Source organism: Loxodonta africana, chromosome 10 (assembly GCF_030014295.1).
Source record: "Loxodonta africana isolate mLoxAfr1 chromosome 10, mLoxAfr1.hap2, whole genome shotgun sequence".
NCBI classification, from domain to species: domain Eukaryota; kingdom Metazoa; phylum Chordata; class Mammalia; order Proboscidea; family Elephantidae; genus Loxodonta; species Loxodonta africana.
This window is the reverse complement of record NC_087351.1, coordinates 5,494,244-5,516,650: the sequence shown is the minus strand read 5'-3', so window position 1 is coordinate 5,516,650 and position 22,407 is coordinate 5,494,244. Positions and strand designations below refer to the sequence as shown.

At 39.5% G+C, this 22,407-nt stretch overlaps 1 protein-coding gene across 4 annotated transcripts in view; it reads left to right on the top strand.

The window, feature by feature from the left end:
• GALK2 (galactokinase 2) overlaps positions 1–22,407 on the top strand; it is a 223,618-nt gene that overhangs the window by 133,439 nt on the left and 67,772 nt on the right. For all 4 annotated transcript variants that reach the window (XM_064291988.1, XM_064291986.1, XM_064291987.1 and 1 more), the window contains one exon: positions 20,533–20,631. In XM_064291988.1, the coding sequence (XP_064148058.1) occupies positions 20,533–20,631 (99 nt within the window). The remainder of the gene's footprint in view (positions 1–20,532; positions 20,632–22,407) is intronic.

Below are 22,407 nucleotides of genomic sequence, written 5' to 3'. Positions count from 1 at the left end.
AGTATGAGGCTGTTTTGACTACTGTGGGTGTATAATAGGTTCTGAAATCAGGTAGAGTGAGGCCTCCCACTTTCTTCTTCTTTTTCAGTAGTGCTTTGCTTATCCGTGGCTTCTTTCCCTTCCATATGAAATTGGTGATTTGTTTCTCTATCACCTTAAAGTATGACATTGGAATTTGGATCGGAAGTGCGTTAAATGTATAGATGGCTTTTGGTAGAATAGACATTTTTACTATGTTAAGTCTTCCTATCCATGAGCAAGGTATGTTTTTCCACTTAAGTATGTCCTTTTGAATTTCTTGTAGTAGAGCTTTGTAGTTTTCTTTGTATAGGTCTTTTACATCCTTGGTAAGATTTATTCCTAAGTATCTTATCCTCTTGGGGGCTACTGTGAATCGTATTGATTTGGTTATTTCCTCTTCGGTGTTCTTTTTGATGATGTAGAGGAATCCAAGTGATTTTTGTATGTTTATTTTATAACCTGAGACTCTGCCAAACTCTTCTATTAGTTTCAGTAGTTTTCTGCAGGATTCCTTAGGGTTTTCTGTGTATATAATCATGTCATCTGCAAATAGTGATAACTTTACTTCCTCCTTGCCAATCCGGATACCTTTTATTTCTTTGTCTAGCCTAATTGCCCTGGCTAGGACTTCCAGCACGATGTTGAATAAGAGCGGTGATAAAGGGCATCCTTGTCTGGTTCCCGTTCTCAAGGGAAATGCTTTCAGGTTCTCTCCATTTAGAGTGATATTGGCTGTTGGCTTTGCATAGATGCCCTTTATTATGTTGAGGAATTTTCCTTCCATTCCTATTTTGGTGAGAGTTTTTATCATAAATGGGTGTTGGACTTTGTCAAATGCCTTTTCTGCATCAATTGATAAGATCATGTGGTTTTTGTCTTTTGTTTTATTTATGTGATGGATTACATTAATGGTTTTTCTGATATTAAACCAGCCTTGCATACCTGGTATAAATCCCACTTGATCAGGGTGAATTATTTTTTTGATGTGTTGTTGGATTCTATTGGCTAGAATTTTGTTGAGGATTTTTGCATCAATGTTCATGAGGGATATAGGTCTATAATTTTCTTTTTTTGTAATGTCTTTACCTGGTTTTGGTATCAGGGAGATGGTGGCTTCATAGAATGAGTTGGGTAGTATTCTGTCATTTTCTATGCTTTGGAATACCTTCAGAAGTAGTGGTGTTAACTCTTCTCTGAAAGTTTGGTAGAACTCTGCAGTGAAGCCGTCCGGGCCAGGGCTTTTTTTTGTTGGGAGTTTTTTGATTACCGTTTCAATCTCTTTGTTATGGGTCTATTTAGTTGTTCAACTTCTGAATGTGTTAGTTTAGGTAGGTAGTGTTTTTCCAGGAATTCATCCATTTCTTCTAGGTTTTCAAATTTGTTAGAGTACAGTTTTTCATAATAATCTGAAATGATTCTTTTAATTTCATATGGTTCTGTTGTGATGTGGTCCTTCTCGTTTCTTATTCAGGTTATTTGTTTCCTTTCCTGTATTTCTTTAGTCAGTCTAGCCAATGGTTTATCAATTTTGTTAATTTTTTTTAATAACCAGCTTTTGGCTTTGTTAATTCTTTCAATTGTTTTTCTGTTCTCTAATTCATTTAGTTCAGCTCTAATTTTTATTATTTGTTTTCTTCTGGTGCCTCACGGATTCTTTTGTTGCTCAGTTTCTATTTGTTCAAGTTGTCGGGACAGTTCTCTGATTTTGGCTCTTTCTTCTTTTTGTATGTGTGCGTTTATCGATATAAATTGGCCTCTGAGCACTGCTTTTGCTGTGTCCCAGAGGTTTTGATAGGAAGTATTTTCATTCTCGTTGTATTCTATGAATTTCCTTATTCCCTCCTTGATGTCTTCTATAACTGAGTCTTTTTTCAGGAGGGTATTGTTCATTTTCCAAGTATTTGATTTCTTTTCCCTAGTTTTTCTGTTATTGATCTCTAGATTTATTGCCTTGTGGTCTGAGAAGATGCTTTGTAATATTTCGATGTTTTGGACTCTGCAAAGGTTTGTTTTATGACCTAATATGTGGTCTATTCTAGTGAATGTTCCATGTGCGCTAGAAAAAAAAGTATATTTTGCAGCAGTTGGGTGGAGAGTTCTGTATAAGTCAATGAGGTCAAGTTGGTTGATTGTTGTAATTAGATCTTCCGTGTCTCTATTGAGCTTCTTACTAGATGTCCTGTCCTTCTCCGAAAGTGGTGTGTTGAAGTCTCCTACTATAATTGTGGAGGTATCTATCTCACTTTTCAATTCTGTTAAAATTTGATTTATGTATCTTGCAGCCCTGTCATTGGGTGCATAAATATTTAATATGGTTATGTCTTCCTGATCAATTGTCCCTTTTATCATTATATAGTGTCCTTCTTTATCCTTTGTGGTGGATTTAAGTCTGAAGTCTATTTTGTCAGAGATTAATATTGCTACTCCTCTTCTTTTTTGCTTATTGTTTGCTTGATATACTTTTTTCCATCCTTTGAGTTTTAGTTTGTTTGTGTCTCTAAGTCTAAGGTGTGTCTCTTGTAGGCAGCATATAGGTGGATCGTGTTTCTTTATCCAGTCTGTGACTCTCTGTCTCTTTATTGGTGCATTTAGTCCATTTACAGTCAGCGTAATTATAGATAAATAAGTTTTTAGTGCTGTCATTTTGATGCCTTTTTATGTGTGTTGTTGACAATTTCATTTTTCCACATACTTTTTTGTGCTGAGACGTTTTTCTTAGTAAATTGTGAGATCCTCATTTTCATAGTGTTTGACTTTATGTTAGTTGAGTCGTTACGTTTTTCTTGGCTTTTATCTTGAGTTATAGAGTTGTTATACCTTTTTGTGGTTACCTTATTATTTACCCCTATTTTTCTAAGTAAAAACCTAACTTGTATTGTTCTATATCGCCTTGTATCACTCTCCATATGGCAGTTCAATGCCTCCTGTATTTAGTCCCTCTTTTTGATTATTGTGATCTTTTACCTATTGACTTCCATGATTCCCTGGTATGTGTATTTTTTTTTTAATTAATCTTAATTTGTTTTTGTGATTTCCCTATTTGAGTTGATATCAGGATGTTCTGTTTTGTGACCTTGTGTTGTGCTGATATCTGATATTATTGGTTTTCTGACCAATATCCTTTAGTATTTCTTGTAGCTTTGGTTTGGTTTTTGCAAATTCTCTAAACTTGTGTTTATCTGTAAATATCTTAATTTCGCCTTCATATTTCAGAGAGAGTTTTGCTGGATATATGATCCTTGGCTGGCAGTTTTTCTCCTTCAGTGTTCTGTATATGTCGTCCCATTCCCTTCTTGCCTGCATGGTTTCTGCTGAGTAGTCTGAACTTATTCTTATTGATTCTCCCTTGAAGGAAACCTTTCTTTTCTCCCTGGCTGCTTTTCAAATTTTCTGTTTATCTTTGGTTTTGGTGAGTTTGATGATAATATGTCTTGGTGTTTTTCTTTTTGGATCCATCTTAAATGGGGTTCGATGAGCATCTTGGATAGATGTCCTTTCGTCTTTCATGATGTCAGGGAAGTTTTCTGTCAGGAGTTCTTCAACTATTTTCTCTGTGTTTTCTGTCCCCCCTCCCTGTTCTGGGACTCCAATCACCCGCAGGTTATCCTTCTTGATAGAGTCCCACATGATTCTTAAGGTTTCTTCATTTTTTTAAATTCTTTTATCTGATTTTTTTTCAGGTACGTTGATGTTGATTCCCTGGTCCTCCATATGTCCTAGTCTGCATTCTAATTGCTCGAGTCTGCTCCTCTGACTTCCTATTGTGTTGTCTAATTCTGTAATTTTATTGTTAATCTTTTGGATTTCTACATGTTGTCTCTCTATGGATTCTTGCAACTTGTTAATTTTTCTACTATGTTCTTGAATAATCTTTTTGAGTTCTTCAACAGTTTTATCAGTGTGTTCCTTGGCTTTTTCTGCGGTTTGCCTTACTTCATTTGTGATGTCTTGAAGCATTCTGTAAATTAGTTTTTTATATTCTGTATCTGATAATTCCAGGAGTGTATCTTCATTTGGGAAAGATTTTGATTCTTCTGTTTGTGGGGTTGTAGAAGCTGTCATGGTCTGCTTCTTTAAGTGGTTTGATATGGATTGTTGTCTCCGAGCCATCACTGGGAAACTAGTTTTTCCAGAAAATCCGCTAAAAAAAAATGCAGTCAGATCCCTATCAGAGTTCTCCCTCTGGCTCAGGCTATCCGGATGTTAATGAAGCCACCTAGGGAGGGTGGGGGAGGGAACAGAGAGATAGGAGAGTAGCACCTCAGAATATAGCCAGAGTTGCTTGTCTTGCTTGGAATGACTATTATGTCTGAGATTCCCGCGGGGCGCGTCGCCTATGTATGCTGGCTGTGTGGAGATTGCCCCCGGGGGTCTGGCCCGCTGGAGTCATGGTCAGATCCTCCGCTTCCAGCCCCACGCCCTGCGTCAAGACTCCCCTGCTGGGATGGTGCACTCTTGACTCCAAAATCAGTCACTGCCTCCCGGGGACTTCTCGTCCCTCCAGCCGTGTTGCCGTGCCGCCCTCTAGAACCGGTTGGGCCCCCTCCCGGGGTTAGTTCAGATGGGTGGAGCAGCTCCCCGTGCTTGTGCCGTGACCGAGTGTCCCGGCTGGGACGCTGTTCTCCCCGCTCCAGTACCAGTCGCTGCCTCCCGGGGACTTCTCCTACCGGCTGCGTCCCACGCCGCCCGCCCAAACCGGCTGGGCCCCCTCCCGGGGTTAGTTCAGGGGGGTGGAACAGCTCTCCGTGTTTATGCCGTACCTGCGTCCAGTCCAAATCCCGGCGGGACGGTTCCCCGGCTGGGACGCTGCTCTCCCCGTTCCAAGACCTGTCACTGCCTCCCGGGGACTTCTCCTACCGGCTGCGTCCCACGCCGCCCGCGGAACCGGCTGGTCCCCCTCCCGGGGTTAGTTCAGGGGGGTGGAGCTGCTCTCTGTGCTTGTGCCGTACCTGACTGGTATGCTGGCTTCAGGCTCTGAAAACAATCGCTGCTTCCCCGTATTAGTTCGTTCTCCGTCTCTAAATCTGTGTTTGTTGTTCAGGTTTCCTAGATTGTTATGTATGTGATCGATTCACTTGTTTTTCTGTGTCTTTGTTGTAAGAGGGATCCGAGGTAGTGTCTGCCTAGTCTGCCATCTTGGCTCCGCCTCCCACGTCTCCTTTTTGCCTCAAAGTCCTTTATTCCCTGTTGTTGAATTGGTTGTCCTAAAGTCCAGAATCTTTTTTTCTCCCTTTTAATAAAATTGTTGCAAAAATAGATAACATATTTGCCAATTCCAGATTTTTCAGGTGTAAAATCTACTGATACTAATTACATTAATTGACTTTTGTAACCATCATCCATAATTGTTGCCAAAGTTCCCATCACCATAAACAGAAACTCATTGTTTCCTAAACGATGACTCTTTTTTTCCCCTCCTTACCACCCTGATGGCCACTAATAAACTTTGGTCTCTGTATGTCTTAGTCGCCTAAGTGGATGGCTTTAACAAAGAGAAATTTATTCTCTCACAGTCTAGTAGCCTAGAAGTCCAAATTCAGGGTGCCAGCCCCAGGGGAAGGCTTTCTCTCTCTGTCAGCTTTGGGGGAAGGTGCTTGTCCTTAATCTTCCCTGGTTGAGGAGCTTCTCAGTGCAGGGACCTTGGGTCTTGTTTCTTGGTGATATGAAGTCCCCATGTCTCTCTGCTCAATTCTTCCTTTTGTATCTCAAAAAAGGTTGACTTGAGACACAATCTAATCTTGTAGATTGAGTCCTGTCTCATTAACATACCTGCCACTAATCCCACCTCATTAACATCACAGAGGTTGGATTTACAACACATAGGAAAATAACATTAGATGACAAAATGGTGAGCAATCACACAGTACTGGGAATCACGGCCCAGCCAAGTTGACACATATTTTTTGGGGACATAATTCAATCCATGACACTGTATATTGCTTATTCTTATTATTTCATTTAAGTGAGATCATACAATATTTGTCCTTTTGTGATTGACTTATTTCACTCAGCATAATGTTTTTAAGATTCATCCATGTTGTAGCATATATCAGGCTTCATTTCTCTTTATAGCTGAGTAATGTTCCATTGTATGTATGTTCCGTATTTTGTTTATTCATTCATCTGTTAATGGACATTTAGGTTGTTTCTATCTTTTGGCTATTGTGAATACACCCACTCCTCACTTATCAACCAGGTTAGGTTCCAAAGACCAAGTCATTAAGTGAAAATCAGTGTTCTGCAAAAATGGAGGATGATCACAATGGATCACAAAATGACTATAACTACATCATTACATAACTGCTGGATTACATCATTGCATAACTGCTAAATTGCATCATTGCATAGCTGCAAATTACTTCATTACGTAACTGCCAAATTACATTATTACATAACTGCCAAATCACTGAGAATCATGGCCCAGCTAAGGTGACACATAGCCTTAACCATCACAGCCAGTGCTACTTTTGCCTCTCACCTTGGTGTTCATTAGTGCCTGATGTATGTTACTGTGCAAAATAGTTGGATAGTTTTTTTTTTTAATTTTAATTGTACCTTAAGTGAAAGTTTACAAATCAAGTCACTCTCACACAAAAACTTATATACACCTTGCCACATACTTCCAATTACCCTCCCCGTGATGAGACAGCCCGCTCCCTTCCTCCACTCTCTCTTTTCGTGTCCATTTCGCCAGCTTCTAACCCCCTCTGCCTTCTCATCTCCCCTCCAGGCAGGAGATGCCAACATAGTTTCAAGTGTCCACCTGATCCAAGAAGCTCACTCCTCACCAGCATCCCTCTCCAACCCATTGTCTAGTCCAATCCCTGTCTGAAGACTTGGCTTCAGGAAAGGTTCCTGTCCTGGGACAACAGAAGAACTGGGGGCCATGACCACTGGGGTCCTTCTAGTCTCAGTCAGACCATTAAATCTGGTTTTATGAGAATTTGGGGTCTGCATCCCACTGCTCTCCTGCTCTCTCAGGGGTTCTCTGTTGTGTTACCTGTCAGGGCAGTCATTGATTGTAGCCAGGCACCATCTAGTTCGTTTGGTCTCAGGATGATGTAGTCTCTGGTTCATGTGGCCCCTTCTGTCTCTTGGGCTCGTAATTACCTTGTGTCCATGATGTTCTTCATTTCCCTTTGATCCAGGTGGGTTGAGACTCATTGATGCATCTTAGATGGTCGCTTGCTAGTGTTTAAGAACCCAGATGCCATTCTTCAAAGTGGGATGCAGAATGTTTTCTTAATAGATTTTATTATGCCAGTTGACTTAGGTATCCCCTGAAACTGTGGTCCCCAAGCCCCTTCCCCTGCTATGCTGGTCTTTGAAGTGTTCAGTTTATTCAGGAAACTTCTTTGCTTTTGCTTTAGTCCAGTTGTGCTGACCTCCCCTGTATGGTGTGTACTGTCTATTCCCTTCACCTAAAGTAGTTCTTATCTACTATCTAATTAGTGAATACCCCTCTCCCACCCTCCCTCTCAACCCACTCTCGTAACCACAAAAGAATGTTTTCTTCTCAGTTTAAACTATTTCTCAAGTTCTTATGATAGTGATCTTACATAATATCTGTCCTTTTACAACTGACTAATTTCACTCAGTATAATGCCTTCCAGGTTCCTCCATGTTATGAAATGTTTCACAGATTCCTCACTGTTCTTTATTGATGCGTAGTATTCCATTGTGTGAATATACGTAATTTATTTATTCATCTGTTCATGGGCACCTTGGTTCCTTCTATCTTTTTCCTATTGTAAACAGTGCTGCAATAAACATGGAAGTGCATATGTCTGTTCATGTAAAGGCTCTTATTTCTCTAGGATATATTCTGAGGAGTGGGATTGCTGGGTTGAATGGTAGTTCTATTTCTAGCTTTTGAAGGAAGTGCCAAATCGATTTCCAAAGTGGTTATACCATTTTACACTCCCACCAGCAGTGTGTAAGTGTTCCCAGTCTCTCCATAGCCTCTCCAATATTTATGCTTCTGTGTTTTTTGGATTAATGCCAGCCTTGTTGGAGTGAGATGAAATCTCATTGTAGTTTTGATTTACATTTCTCTAATGGCTAAGGATCGTGAACATTTCCTCATATATCTGTTAGCTACCTGAATGTCTTCTTTAGTGAAGTGTCTGTTCATATATTTTGCCCATTTTTTAATTGGGTTATTTGTCTTTTTGCAGTGAGTTTTTGCAGTATCGTGTACATTTTAGAGATCAGGCGCTGACTGGAAATGTCATAGCTAAAAACTTTTTCCCAGTCTGTAGGTAGTCTTTTTACTCTTTTGGTGAAGTCTTTGGATGAGCATAGGTGTTTGATTTTTAGGAGCTCCCAGTTACCTAGTTTTTCTTGTGCATTCTTAATAATGTTTTGTATACTGTTTATGCCATGTGTTAGGGGTCCTAACACTGTTCCTATTTTTTCTTCCATGATCTTTATCATTTTAGATTTTATATTTAGGTCTTTGATCCATTTTGAGCTCATGGAGTGAGGTATGGGTCTTGTTTCCTTTTTTTTGCAGATGGATATCCAGTTATGCCAGCATCATTTGTTAAAAAGACTGCCTTTTCCCCATTTAACTGTTTTGGGGCCTTTGTCAAATATCAGCTGCTCATATGTGGATGGATTTATGTCTGGGTTCTCAATTCTGTTCCATTGGTCCATGTACCTGTTATTGTACCAGCACCAGGCTGTTTTGACTACTGTGGTGATATAATAGGTTCTAAAACCAGGTAAAGTAAGGCCTCCGACTTTGTTCTTCTTTTTCATTATGCTTTACTTATCCGGGGCCTCTTTCCCTTCCTTATGAAGTTGGTGATTTTTTTCTCCATCTCATTAAAGAATGTCGTTAGAATTTGGATTGGAATTACATTAAATGTATAGATCGCTTTTGGTAGAATAGACATTTTTATAATGTTAAGTCTTCCTATCCATGAGCAAGGTTTGTTTTTCCACTTATGTAGGTGTTTTTTGGTTTCTTGCAGAAGTGTTTTGTAGTTTTCTTTGAATAAGTCTTTTACATCTCTGGTAAGATTTATTCCTAAGTATTTTATCTTCTTGGGGCCTACTGTAAATGGTATGGATTTGGTGATTTCCTCTTCGATGTTCTTTTTGTTGGTGTAGAGGAATCCAACTGATTTTTGTATGTTTATCTTGTATCCCGATACTCTGCTAAACTCTTCTATTAGTTTCAGTAGTTTTCTGGAGGATTCCTTAGGGTTTTCTGTGTATAAGATCATGTCGTCTGCAAATGGAGATAATTTTACTTCTTACTTGGCAATCTGGATACCCTTTATTTCTTTGTCTAGCCTAATTACTCTGACTAGGACCTCCAGCACAATGTTGAATAAGAGTGGTGATAAAGGGCATCCTTGTCTGGTTCCTGTTCTCAAGGGAAATGCTTTCACGCTCTCTCCATTTAGGATGAAGTTGGCCGTTGGCTTTGTATAAATGCCCTTTATTATGTTGAGGAATTTTCCTTCAATTCCTATTTTGCTGAGAGTTTTTATGATGAATGGGTGTTGAACTTTGTCAAATGCCTTTTTTGCATCAATTCATAAAATCATGTGATTCTTGTCTTTTGTTTTCTTGATATGATAGATTACATTGATTGTTTTTCTAATGTTGAACCATCCCTGCATACCTGGTATGAATCCCACTTGGTCATGGTGAATTATTTTTTTGATATGTTGTTGATTTCTATTGGGTAGAATTTTGTTGAGGATTTTTGCATCTACATTCATGAGGGATATAGGTCCGTAATTTTCTTTTTTTGTGGAGTCTTTACCTGGTTTTGGTATCAGGGATATGGTGGCTTCATAGAATGAGTTTGGGAGTATTCTGTCCTTTTCTATGCTCTGAAATACCTTCAGTAGTAGTGGTGTTAACTCTTCTCTGAAAGCTTGGTAGAACTCTGCAATGAAGCTGTCTAGGCCAGGGCTTTTTTCTCTTGGGAGTTTTTTATCACCTTTTCAATCTCTTCTTTTGTTACGGGTCTATTTAGTTGTTCTACCTCTGTTTGTGTTAGTTTAGGTAGGTAGTGTGTTTCTAGGAATTCATCCATTTCTTCAAAGTTTTCAAATATCTTTGAGTATAATTTTTCATGGTAATCTGATATGATTCTTTTAATTTCAGTTTGGTCTGTTGTAATATTGCCCATCTCATTTCTTATTGGGGTTATTTGCTTCCTCTCTTGTTTTTCTTTTGTCGGGTTGACCAATGGCTTATCAACTTTGTTGATTTTTTCAAAAACCCATCTTTTGGTCTTGTTAATTCTTTCAATTGTTTTTCTGTTTTCTATTTCATTTAGTTCTGCTCTAGTTTTTATTATTCGTTTTCTTGTGGAGCCTGAGGGTTTCTTTTGTTGCTCTCTTTCTATTTGTTCAAGTTGTAAGATGATTCTTTGATATTGGCCCTTTCTTCTTTTTGTATGTGTGCATTTATTGATATAAATTGACCTCTGAGCACTGCTTTTGCTGTGTCTCGTACATTCTGATAGGAAGTGTTTTCATTCTCATTGGATTCTATGAATTTTTTTATTCCATCCTTAATGTCTTCTATAACCCAGTCTTTTTTGAGCAGGGTATTATTTAGTTTCGAAGTGTTTGATTTCTTTTCCCTGCTTTTTCTGTTATTGATTTCCACTTTTATGGCCTTATGGTCAGAGAATATGCTTTGTAATATTTCAGTGTTTTGAATTCTGCTAACGCTTGCTTTATGACCTAATATGTGGTCTATTCTAGAGAATGTTCCATGTGCACTAGAAAAGAAAGTATACTTGGTTGCTGTTGGGTGGAGTGTTCTGTTTACGTCTATGAGGTCAAGTTGGTTGATGGTGGCATTTAGATCTTCCGTGTCTTTATTGAGCTTCTTTCTGGATGTCCTGTCCTTCACTGAAAGTGGTGTGTTGTAGTCTCCTACTATTATTGTGGAGCTGTCTATCTCACTTTTCAATGCTGATAGAGTTTGTCTTATGTATCTTGCGGCCCTGTCATTTGGTGCATAAATATTTTATATGGTTTTATCTTCTTGGTATACTGTCCCTTTAATCATTATATAGTGTCTTTCTTTATCCTTTATGATGGATTCAAGTTTAAAGTCTATTTTGTCAGAAATTAATATTGCCCCTCCTGCTCTTTTTTGATTGTTGTTTGCTTGATATAGTTTTTTCCATCCTTTGAGTTTTAGTTTGTTTGTGCCTCTAAGTCTAAGGTTTGTCTCTTGTAGGCAGCATATAGACAGATCTTGTTTCTGAATCCACTCTGCCTCTCTCTGCCTCTTTCTTGGTGCGTTTAGTCCATTTGCATTCAGCGTAATTATGGACAGGTATGAAGTTAGAGCTATCATTTTGATGTCTTTTTTTGTGTGTTGTTGACAGTTTCTTTTTCCCACTTAATTTTATGTGCTGAGTAGATTATCTTTATATATTATCCTTTCCTCATATTCATTGTTGTTGATTTTGTTTCTTCTGAGTCCTATTTTTTTCTTGTAGTTTATTTTGATAAGTAGGATAGTTTGTCTCCTTTGTGGTTACCTTGTTATTTATCCCTATTTTTCTTAATTTAAACCTATGTTTTATTTCTTTGTATTGCCGTATCTTCCTCTCCATATGGAAAATCTGTGATTACATTTTTTAGTCCCTCTTTATTGTTTTAATGTTGTCTTATATAATAACATTGGTGTTACCCTGTTTTGAGCTTCTTTTTCTTTTTTTAACCTTGTTTTGTTTTTTTTGATTTACCTGTCTTGGTTGACTTCTGATTGCTCAGCCCAGAGTTCTAGTCTTGGATCGATACCTAATATTATTGATTTTCTAACCAAAGAACTCCCTTTAATATTTCTTTAAGTTTTATTTTGGTTTTTACGAATTCCCTACACTTGTGTTTATCTGAAAATGTCCTAATTTCACCTTAATATTTAAGAGACAGTTTTGCTGGATATATGATTCTTGGCTGGCAATTTTTTTCCTTCAATTTTTTAAATATGTCATCCCATTCCCTTCTTGCCTGCATGGTTTCTGGCGAGTATTTTGAGCTTATTCTTATTGGCTCTCCTTTGTAGGTGACTTTTCATTTATCCCTAGCTGCTCTTAAAATTCTCTCTTTTTCTTCGGTTTTGGCAAGTTTGATTATAATATGTTTTGGTGATTTTCTTTTAACATCTACCTTATGTGGAGTTTGATAAGCATCTTGGATAGATATCTTCTCATCTTTCACGATATCAGGGAAGTTTTCTGCCAACAAATCTTCAAGAATTCTCTCTGTATTTTCTGTTATCCCTTCCTGTTCTGGTACTTCAATCACTCATAGGTTATTTATCTTGATAGAGTCCCACATGATTCTTAAGTTTTCTTCATTTTTTAAAATTCTTTTATCTGATTTTTTTTTCAAATATGTTAGTTGCAAGTAATTTATCTTCGAGTTTAGAAATTCTAGCTTCTACTTGCTCAATTCTGCTCCTCTGACTTTCTGTTGAGTTGTCTACTTCTGTAATTTTATTGTTAATCTTCTGAATTTCTGATTGCTGTCTATGGATTTTTCCAGCTTATTCAATTTTTCATCATGTTCCTGAATAATTGTTTCTGATTTCTTCAATTGCGTTATCTGTGTGTTCCTTGGCTTGTTCTGCATATTGCTTCATTTCCTTCCTGATGTCTTGAAGGGTTCTGCATATTAATCTTTTGTATTCTGCCTGTGGTAATTGCAGCAATGCACTTTCATCTAGAAGTTCCCTGGATTCTTTGTTTTGAGAGCTTGTTGAGGTGATCATGGTCTGTTTCTTTATGTGACTTGATATTGACTGTTGTGTCCGAGCCATCTATAAGTTATTGTATTAGTTTATGCTTGCTTACTGTGTCTTAGCTTCTTGCTTTGTTTTGTTTTGATATTCCCAAGTGGGCTTCTTGAGTTAGCTAGCTTGATTATTTTTGCCTTTGGAGCTCTCACATCCTGTCTCCAGATGGCTAGAGCTGTTATCAGGTATATCGGTTTAGGAGTCCATTTCACTTTTCTTGTATGAATTCAGCTCAGGTGTCCAGGTAGCTGATCATCAAGTGATTGGTACAGGCTGTGTCCTACAGTCTTAGAGGGGCAGGGTTAATTGTTGTGTGTACCGGTATTTGATTGCAGCAGGATGTCACACTCTGAACAAGGCAAGGGGCTGAGAACAGACCCCAGGTGTCTTTGAGGAAAGCACGTCCCTGTTCCCTCGAGCGTGCAGGTGGGTGGGTTCTGCAGACGGACCATGGGCACCCAAGGTTTTTGGTTGTAAGGGCTGATAGGTGCCAGTTATCCTTGGACCCCTGTCGTGGATGGCTGGGTGAGCTGAGTGGAGCTACCAGTCCTTAGGTCCCTGATGTGGGTAGGTGAGGACCTTGTTTAATAGGCAAAGCAATGTCAAACATCAAACACCCACCACTCCACTGCACAACTAAAATGGTTGGAGTCTTCCAACAAGGGTCTTTTCTCTCAAAATAGGCCCACACAGGTCTATGCAGAAGGGAAAGGCCCTCAAAGTCCGTGGACCATTTATGCCTAGACAGGAGCCGCTTCTGACCTGAGCTCCCCTGGTTACTGGAGCAGGCAAATTATCTTTTCCCCTAAATTGCAAATTTTTTCATTCTCCAAGTCCGCTAGGATGGCTCTAGGTGCTCAACAGAGCCTATCTCAGGCCCCGGGAATTCAGCCAGTGTAGCCGGCTTGGGGGTGGGGGAGCGCGGTAAAATATACGGAAGTACTTAGCTTTTGCGAAAAGTGCCATTCTCTGGTTCCGGAGGTGTGAGTAGGGTACGTGGCTGGCTGCTTCTCCTTGATGAGAATGTGAAGTAATGCTAGTACCAACCGCCGCTGCGGCTCCAGGAATGGTGCATGAGAGCTTCCCGTGATTCAGGTCCTGCAAGTCCTCTCCGCTTCTGAACAGTCTCTTCCTCTGCCTGCCTCTCAGTTTGTTTGCTGAGCTTGCGTTTGAAGCTCAGGACTCCCAGCTTGTCACACTTGTTTTTTCAGGTCTTTGTTGTAAAGAGGGCTTGCCAGAAGCGTCTGTTTATTCTGCCATGTTGGCTTCGCCTCCAGTAGTTTTTTTTTTTTTTTTGCTTTTGTCATAAATGAGAAAAGTATAATGAGATAGTCGATAAGCGAGGAGTAGGTGTAGTGCTGCAGTGAACATTGGCATCCCTGTGTGTTTTGGTGTACGCTGCTTTCAGTCTCTTGAGTTATACGTAGGAGTGGAATTGCTGGGTTATGTGGTAGTTCTGTGTTTAACTTTTTAAGGAACTACCAAACCATTTTCCACAGCAGCTGTACCATTTTGCATTCCTACCAGCAATGGATAAGGGTTCTACTTTCTCCACATCCTTGCCAACATTTGTTATTTTACGTTTTTTTGTTCTTATCCATTCTAGCAGGAGTTGAAATGGTATCTCATTGTGGTTTTTTTTTAAATAATTAATTTTATTTTTGTTGTTGCCGTCGAGTATATACACAGCAGAACATACACCAATTCAATAATTCCTACATGTAAGTTAGTGACATTGATTACATTCTTCGAGTTGTTCAGGCATTCTTGCCCTCCTTTTCCAAGTTGTTTCTTCCTCATTAACTCACTGTCCCCTAAGTTTCGTATCTAATCTTTTGAGTTGTTCTTGTCAGTTTGATCCCATACAGATAGATCTTAAAAGAGCACCCTGCTCAAGGCAGACATTCTGTAAACTATTGTTTGGTTTTAAGAAGACTTCAGGGGTTATTTTTGGTTTAACGATTATCTGAAGAGAAAAGTTTTGAGGGTTCATCCAACCTCCATGACTCCAAAATATCTGGAGTCCATTAGAATTTGAAATTCTGTTCTTCATTTTCCCCCTTTTGATCAGGATTCTTCTATAGAATCTTTGATTAAAATGTTCATTATTGATAAAAACACAATTCAGTTTTTCTGTTCTTATGGCAAAGGAGGCAGTTGTTCATAGAGGCAATTAGCCACACATTCCATTTCCTCCTATGCCTGACTAACCTTCCTGTGTTGCTCTAGGCAAATAGAGATCAGTTGTTGTACTTGGATGGTTACTGGCAAGCTTTTAAGACCCCAGCCACTATGCAGTGAAGTAGGAGGTAGAACAGAAGGACTAAACACAATATTAGGCCAATTAACTGGGATGTCGCATAACACCATGACCCTAAACCTCCAAACTGAGGAACCAAATCTCATGAATTGTCTGGTTGCACATACACAGCTTCTAGCAGCCACTTTTTTTTTTCATCATTGTAAATATATCTATCACACAACTTTTCCAATTCAACTTTTTATAGGTGTACAACTTATTGACACCAATTACCTTAATGGCTGTGCAGCCTGACCCTTAATTAGTCATTGTGGCTTTGATTTGTATCTCCTTAATGGCTAATGATGTTGAGCATCTTTTCACTTGCTGGTTGGCCATTTGTATATCTTCTTTAGTGAAATGTCTCTTCAAGTCCTTTGCACATTTTTTGAATGGGTTGTTTGTCTTTTTGTTGTTAAGTTGTATGTCTGGAATCTTTTAAGTTCTCCCTTTCCTTGAACACTTTTTTTAAAATTGTGCTTTAAGTGAAAGTTTACAGTTCAAGTTGGTTTCTCATACAAAAATTTATACACACATTGTTATGTGACCCTAGCTACTTTCCCTATAATATGACAGCACGTTCCTCCTTTCCACCCTGGATTTCCCGTGTCCATTCAACCAGCTCCTATCCCTTTTTGCCTTCTCATCAGGCAGGAGCTACCCATTTAGTCTCATGTATCTACTTAAGCTAAGAAACACTCTCTTCACGAGTATCATTTTATGTCTTATAGTCTAGTTTAATCTTTGCCTGAAGAGTTGGCTTCAGAAATGGTTCCAGTCTTGGGCTAACAGAGGGTCTAGGGGCCATGTCTTCTGGGGTCCCTCCAGTCTCAATCAGACCATTAAGTCTGTCTTTTTGTGAGAATTTGATGTGTGCATTCCACCCTTCTCCTACTCCATCAGGGATTCTCTGTTGTGTTCCCTGTCAGGGCAGTCATTGATGGTAGCCGGGCACCATCTAGTTCTTCTGGTCTCATGCTAATGGAGTCTCTGGCTTATGTCTCCTTTTGTGTCTCTTGGGCTCATATTTACCTTATGTCTTTGGTGTTCTTCATTCTCCTTTGCTCCAGGTGGTTGAGACCAATTGATGCATGTTAGATGGCTACTTGCTAGCATTTAAGTCCCCAGATGCTACTCACCAAAGTGGGATGCAGAATGTTTTTTTTTAATATATTTTGTTATGCCAATTGACCTAGAAGTCCCCTGAAACCATGGTCCCTAGACCCCTGTCCCTGCTACTCTGGCCTTCGAAGCATTCAGGAAACTTCTTTGCTTTTGGTTTAGTCCAGTTGTGCTGACCTCTCCTGTATTGTGCGTTGTCTTTTCCTTCACCTGAAATAGTTCTTGTCTACTATCTAATTAGTCAATACCCCTCTCCCTCCATCCCCTCCTTCGTAACCATCAAAGAATATTTTCTTCTGTGTTTAAACATTTTCTGGAGTTCTTTTAGTAGTGGTCTCATAAAATATTTGTCCTTTTTCAACTGACTAATTTCACTCAGCATAATGCCTTCCAGATTCCTCCGTGTTATGAGATGTTTAATGGATTCATCGTTGTTTTTAATTGTTGTGTAGTATTCCGTTATGACTCGACGGCACTGGATTCCATTATGTGAATTATCCATTCATCCACTGATGGGCACCTTGGTTGCTTCCATCTCTTTGCTGTTGTAAACAGTGCTGCAGTAAACATGGGTGTGGGTATATCTGTTCATGTGAGGGCTCTTATTTCTCTAGGATCTATTCCAAGGAGTGGTATCACTGGATCATATGGTAGTTCTATTTCCAGCTTTTTAAGGAAGCACCAAATTGATTCCCAAAGTGATTGCATCATTTTACATTCCCACCAGCAGTGTAGAAGTGTTCCGGTCTCTCCACAACCATTTCTAGCTTTATCAGGAGGTGCCAAGTCGATTTCCTCCTTAAACACTTTGTAGAAAGGTCCTGTATTCCAGAACAATGATCACCTGTCTTTAGACTTGGCTTGAGATTTAGCTACTCTCTTGTGTAAATCAAATGATTATTCAGGATGTAAAAATAATAAAATCAACAATTGTATCGTGCTTTGGAGGTTATGAGGTGTTTTTAGTTAATTCGTTGGATCGTCACAATAATTCCATAGCTAGGGAAGTGGGTATTTTTCTTTATAACATGGATGGAAGGTAATAGTATGGTGATTAAGAATATGGGCTCTGGATTTAAACAATCTGAGTTTCAATTTCAGTTCTACTAATTACTGGACTGGTCTTAGCTAAACCCACTTGGCTTTGTCGTCTGTAAAATGAGGAGATACATATCTCATACAGTCATTATGTGAATACTTCATGCAAAGGAATTAGAATGGTACATAGCATGCAGTGCTCAATAAATATTAGTTCTGACTATTGTTATTATTAACATTATATGAAGAAATGGAAACTCAGAAGAGTTAAGCCATCTATCAAAGGCCACACAGCTAGCGGGCAGGAAAATTAGGGCTTGAATTCAGTTTCGGAAGCTTCTGGTACTGGATTTTTTCCGCTGTATTTTCTACTGAATTCTACAGTCTGGGGGAGTATAAAGTGATTCATTCTTTCTTTCATCTTTTGTCTTTCTTATATTTTCCTACATTTAGAACTGTTGGGCATTGTATGTCTGGCCGTGGGATTGATTTGTCAGAATTCAGCTTGAGAGACAGTGTCAAGGAGAAAGGATGTCCACTGTCCTGAATATGGATTATCCTTGGCACAGAGATTCTGGGGACTTCCAGGGCCACTCACTTCTGTCCACATAGATGGTCTGGAAAAACTAACATTCTATTTCTATACACATCAAGAGATTAAAAAAATTAATAAACATTAACTTCTCAAAGCTTTAGTTTCTTCTTAAGGAGGAGAATACTTACATTTTGGTGAGCTTATTTGTCCTTTACATCCCTTTGAGGTAGTGAAGAAATAGGTTGTATTATCTCCAGTTTGGGGGAGTAGTTGAAGTTCAGTGTGAAAAGATCACAGGCTTTGGAGTTAGACAGATCAGGTTAAAATCCTGGCTCTTCCTCTTCCACTTAAATGTCTCTAAGTCCTGTTTTTCTCATTTCTATAATTCAGATAAACAGAGGGTTATTTGGAAGTTTAAAAGAGATAATACTTATGAAAGGAAGGCGTAGTGTCAGATGCCTGACATGTATCTGGTTCCCATTAATGTGGCTGTTACTGCTCTTGCTGAGGGGGTGCCTTTCACACTGGCCTGGGGTCATCGTTAGGCAGTAACCCAGGCTGCACCATTCTTCACCGGATCCTGCATGCATCGCTTCACCTGGCTACATTGCATTTTCAAATCCAAGTATTTTGACCTTTTGTGAGTAATTTATTTTTAATGTGCCTATTATGGACAGGTCATTTGTTCTGTGTGTTCGGCAGTCCATGCCCATTGCTTCAAAATCCCAAGTTTACTTCATATCACAAGGCTAGCTAAACCTCATGACTGAACAAATATGCTGTTTACAGAATCTTTAAGATGGTATTTGGTCAGCAATTTTCAGGAAGTGAAAGCAGCAGGTGTTTATTGAGTATTTACTATGTGCATTATGTGAGGAAGGAGACACAAAAGAAACCTACACCTGATCCAGCTCTCATAGAACTGACAAGCTTCTGCATAGAACAGCTGTGATTGACACATGGCGTAACTAAAAGGTGAGATCCAGCCAACGTGGGTGTCGCCTGGGCTCCGATGAACTGGGGAGTAAGGAGACAAGGGAATCTACACTGAGAGTGCAGTCTTATCAACGATAAGGGAGTTTTATAAAGGGTAGTGTGAGAATGCAGCGGAGGGGTGATACATGTGTGTATTTGGGTGGTAGTGTGGGTCCGAGGGGGTGGTGATGCTTGAGTTGATTGTGATGGTGGATGGGGGCTGCTGGAGGTGGTGGGAGATGCCGAAGGGTGTAGTGTTGAGAGAGAAGGAAAGAATGTTGCACCTGAACACTGAGGTGTGCAAGAGCTTGGTGGGTAATGAAGAACACCGTTTATTCAGTATTCCTGATGACTGGATCTTAGGGTTCACAGGGGTAGTGGTGAGAGAGCAGGCTGGAGAAGTGAGCAAGGGCTGTGTCATTAGAGACCTTGTGTACCATGCTGAGAAATATGAGCATCAAGCTGGTGGTAACCAAGAAAGCAAGAGGTGATGCTATTAGTGTTTCAGAATGATCACCCGAGGAAGATTTTCTAATAAGCCAGTGAGAAATCAAGCCTTAGAAGAGAGCAAAAATGAATGAATAAATGGATACTGGAGTGGGTGAATGTTGTTGTTAGGTGCCATCATGTAGATTTCAACTCACAGTGACCCCATGTGACAGAGTAGAACTGCCCCATAGGGTTTTCTAGGCTGTAATCTTTATAGGAGCAGATGGCAAAATCTTTCTCCCACTGAGCCACTTGAGTGGGTTCGAACTGCCAACCTTTTGGATAGCAGCCAAGTGCTTAAGTATTATAGGAGTTCAGAGAACGGGGATGCCATAGTAGAAAGTGTATTTGAGGCAGATTCTATGAAGGAGGAAGATTTGAGTGGCCATTCCAGTGACTTGCCCATCGTCGGTGGCCAATGAGTTAAGTACTGCATGGCAATAGGATTTATATAGGAGAGAGGATAGGAATTAGTTTCAGCATGCAGAAGCATGTGTAAGATGGTTAAGGAGACAAGCATGACTGGAAAAGAGTGGAAGATAATAAGATTTCATATGCGAATTGGCCCCGTATTTCAGGGGTATTTGAAATGTCAAGTTGAGGAGTTTAAACTTATCAGTCCCACTGAAGATGCTTAAACAGATAAAAATGATATTTTGAGAAGTGAATGGGTGGAATTAAAGCATTTAACTGATATTAAAATATATTTTTATCATTTTCTTCTATCTTTTTTATTTTTAATTTTTTTCAGTTTATATTAAAATAATGCTCCACAGTTGGGCATCTTCACTTTAACTGTTGGAAGATGTGTCTGATTCTTAATGAAAGTGCCAGAGAGACAGCCTTACTTTTGATCTCGAAAATAAAGTTGATGAGACCTACTTTGGCTGTGGGGGGACAAAGACAGCTGAGGCAGAAATAAATGAGTGCCCATGTCAGATTTTCAATGATACCAGTCCAGAGAGGGTTGAAGCAAATAGAAAGAGAAGAGAAACCATTTGCATTATGCAGTCTTTTAGAGAAAGCAAATACAATGCAAACACTGCCAATATCTCATTCCATACTCATGACAGATGTTGTTAATCAGTCTTGGTATGTTTTCCTCTTGGGCTCAACTGTAGTCATGGAATTCTTGTTAACACAATGCTCGAGACAGTTACTATCAATTGATCAGAGTTGGCACTGAAATTGTCATGCCTGGGGTAATAAATGGATGCAAATAGATTATGACTACACTAACAGTATGAATTGATTTTTACTTTTCTAGGTGGAACTTGCAGAAATCTGTGCCAAAAGTGAGCGTTATATTGGCACTGAAGGAGGAGGAATGGACCAGTCCATATCATTTCTTGCAGAAGAAGGAACTGTAAGTGATACTGAGCTATTTAGAAATATCAACTAGGGAAAATTCACATGGAGAGAAGGGTCTTGAGTTCCCCAGCAGACTTGGCTATGGGAAGCCTATTCTACTACGTTATGGGTATTTTTGGCTAGGGGCAGGCTGTTCTAGTATCTAGGTCTATTCTCCATTGTAGGATATTTCCCAGCAGTTTGTAACTCAAGGTGACCACCACTTCACCAACTCTTATTTCCTTTAAGCTTCCAGGTTCACACCTCAGCCTATTTTTCTCATGTATCTGTTTTTTTTTTTTTCTCTGCTATTGTCTGCGTTGTTAGGATGAGATTTCACAGGTCCTCTCTCTTAGGGACTGCCTTCCACACCCCCATCCCAAATCACTTCATCTCATGGCATTTTCATAATCTCTTGTTGGTTTTAAACCCAAATGTTAGTTCTCTTACCACATATATTCACAGCCCCTCTTCTTGTAATTTACTCTTTGGTATCATTTTTCTCTGTAAGCATTTTTGGGCCTTCAGCGGCAGGAAGAAGACTGTTGACAGTAAGCCAAGAATAAATTCCTTAGCTGGATACCACTTCCCCTTGGCTCTCTGCTCCCTCAGGCAGAGTGAGGTTTTGGTTGTTGCCCATGAACTGCTCATTTTCAAAATAGAAGCAGTCATTTTTTAAAAAGACATTAAAAAAAACTCTTTTCGGAGTTTTTAAAGTTTTTTCAGAGTTTTTCATCAGATTCCTACAGGCTTGGCTATTTTTCAAGAACACCTGGATTCCTTCTTATTAAGAATATTTGTTGGTGATTCTCTAAGCCAAAGACGTGAGGCATGAGGAAATTTGGTTTCATGATACGATAATACTGTGGGATTTTGGATGGGACCTGACAAGCAGACATGATGGCAAGAGCCCTAGTATTAATGTGTGTAAGTGATAGGATCTGAGCAAAATCCAAATCCTTTGAGCTTGCCCAGCTCTTTAGATCTGACCCCTACGTTGCACCTTTATTCTAACCTTTTGCTACTCCTCATCCCTCAAACCCATTTCCAGTACTCAACCCTCCACTAACACCCTCCACGTGTCAAATGGGCTTGGCTGTGGTGCCCAATCATGTGGTCAAACACTAGTCTGGAGGTGGCTGTGAATGTGGATGTGGTTAACATTTAAAATCGGTTGACTTTAAGTAGAGGAGATTACCCTTGGTAATGTGGTGGGCCTCATCCAATCAGTGAAGGCCTGAAGAGCAAAACTGAGGCTTCCTGGAGAAGAAGGAGTTCTGCCTCAAGACTTTAACATAGAAATCCTGCTGGCCTGCTCTGTTGATTTAGGACTCAAGGCTGCAGTATCAATTCTTGTCTCAGTTTCTTGCCTGCTAGTCTGCTCTCTGTCTCTCTCTGTGTGTACATGTATTTATTAGGTATGTACATAGCCCTGGTGGCACAGTGGTTAAAGAGGTTGGGTGCTAACTGAAAGGTCAGTGGTTTGAACCCACCAGCTGCTCTGCAGGAGAAAGATTTGGCAGTCTGCCTTGAAACCCTATGGGGCAGTTCTACTCTGTCCTGTAGGGTCATTATGAGTTGGAATTGACCAGCAGTGGGTTTTTGGTTTATATATGTATATTATATAGGTATTATATCAGTCAGGGTTTTGTAGAAAAATAGAAGTAGGTATATCTCCTATTGTTTCTATTTTTCTGGAGAACCCTGACTGATAAAATATCCCATATTATTTTTCATCTCTGGAATTGTGTATGCTTGTCTGTCTTCCTGATGCCTTTTTGGTTGTCTGCCT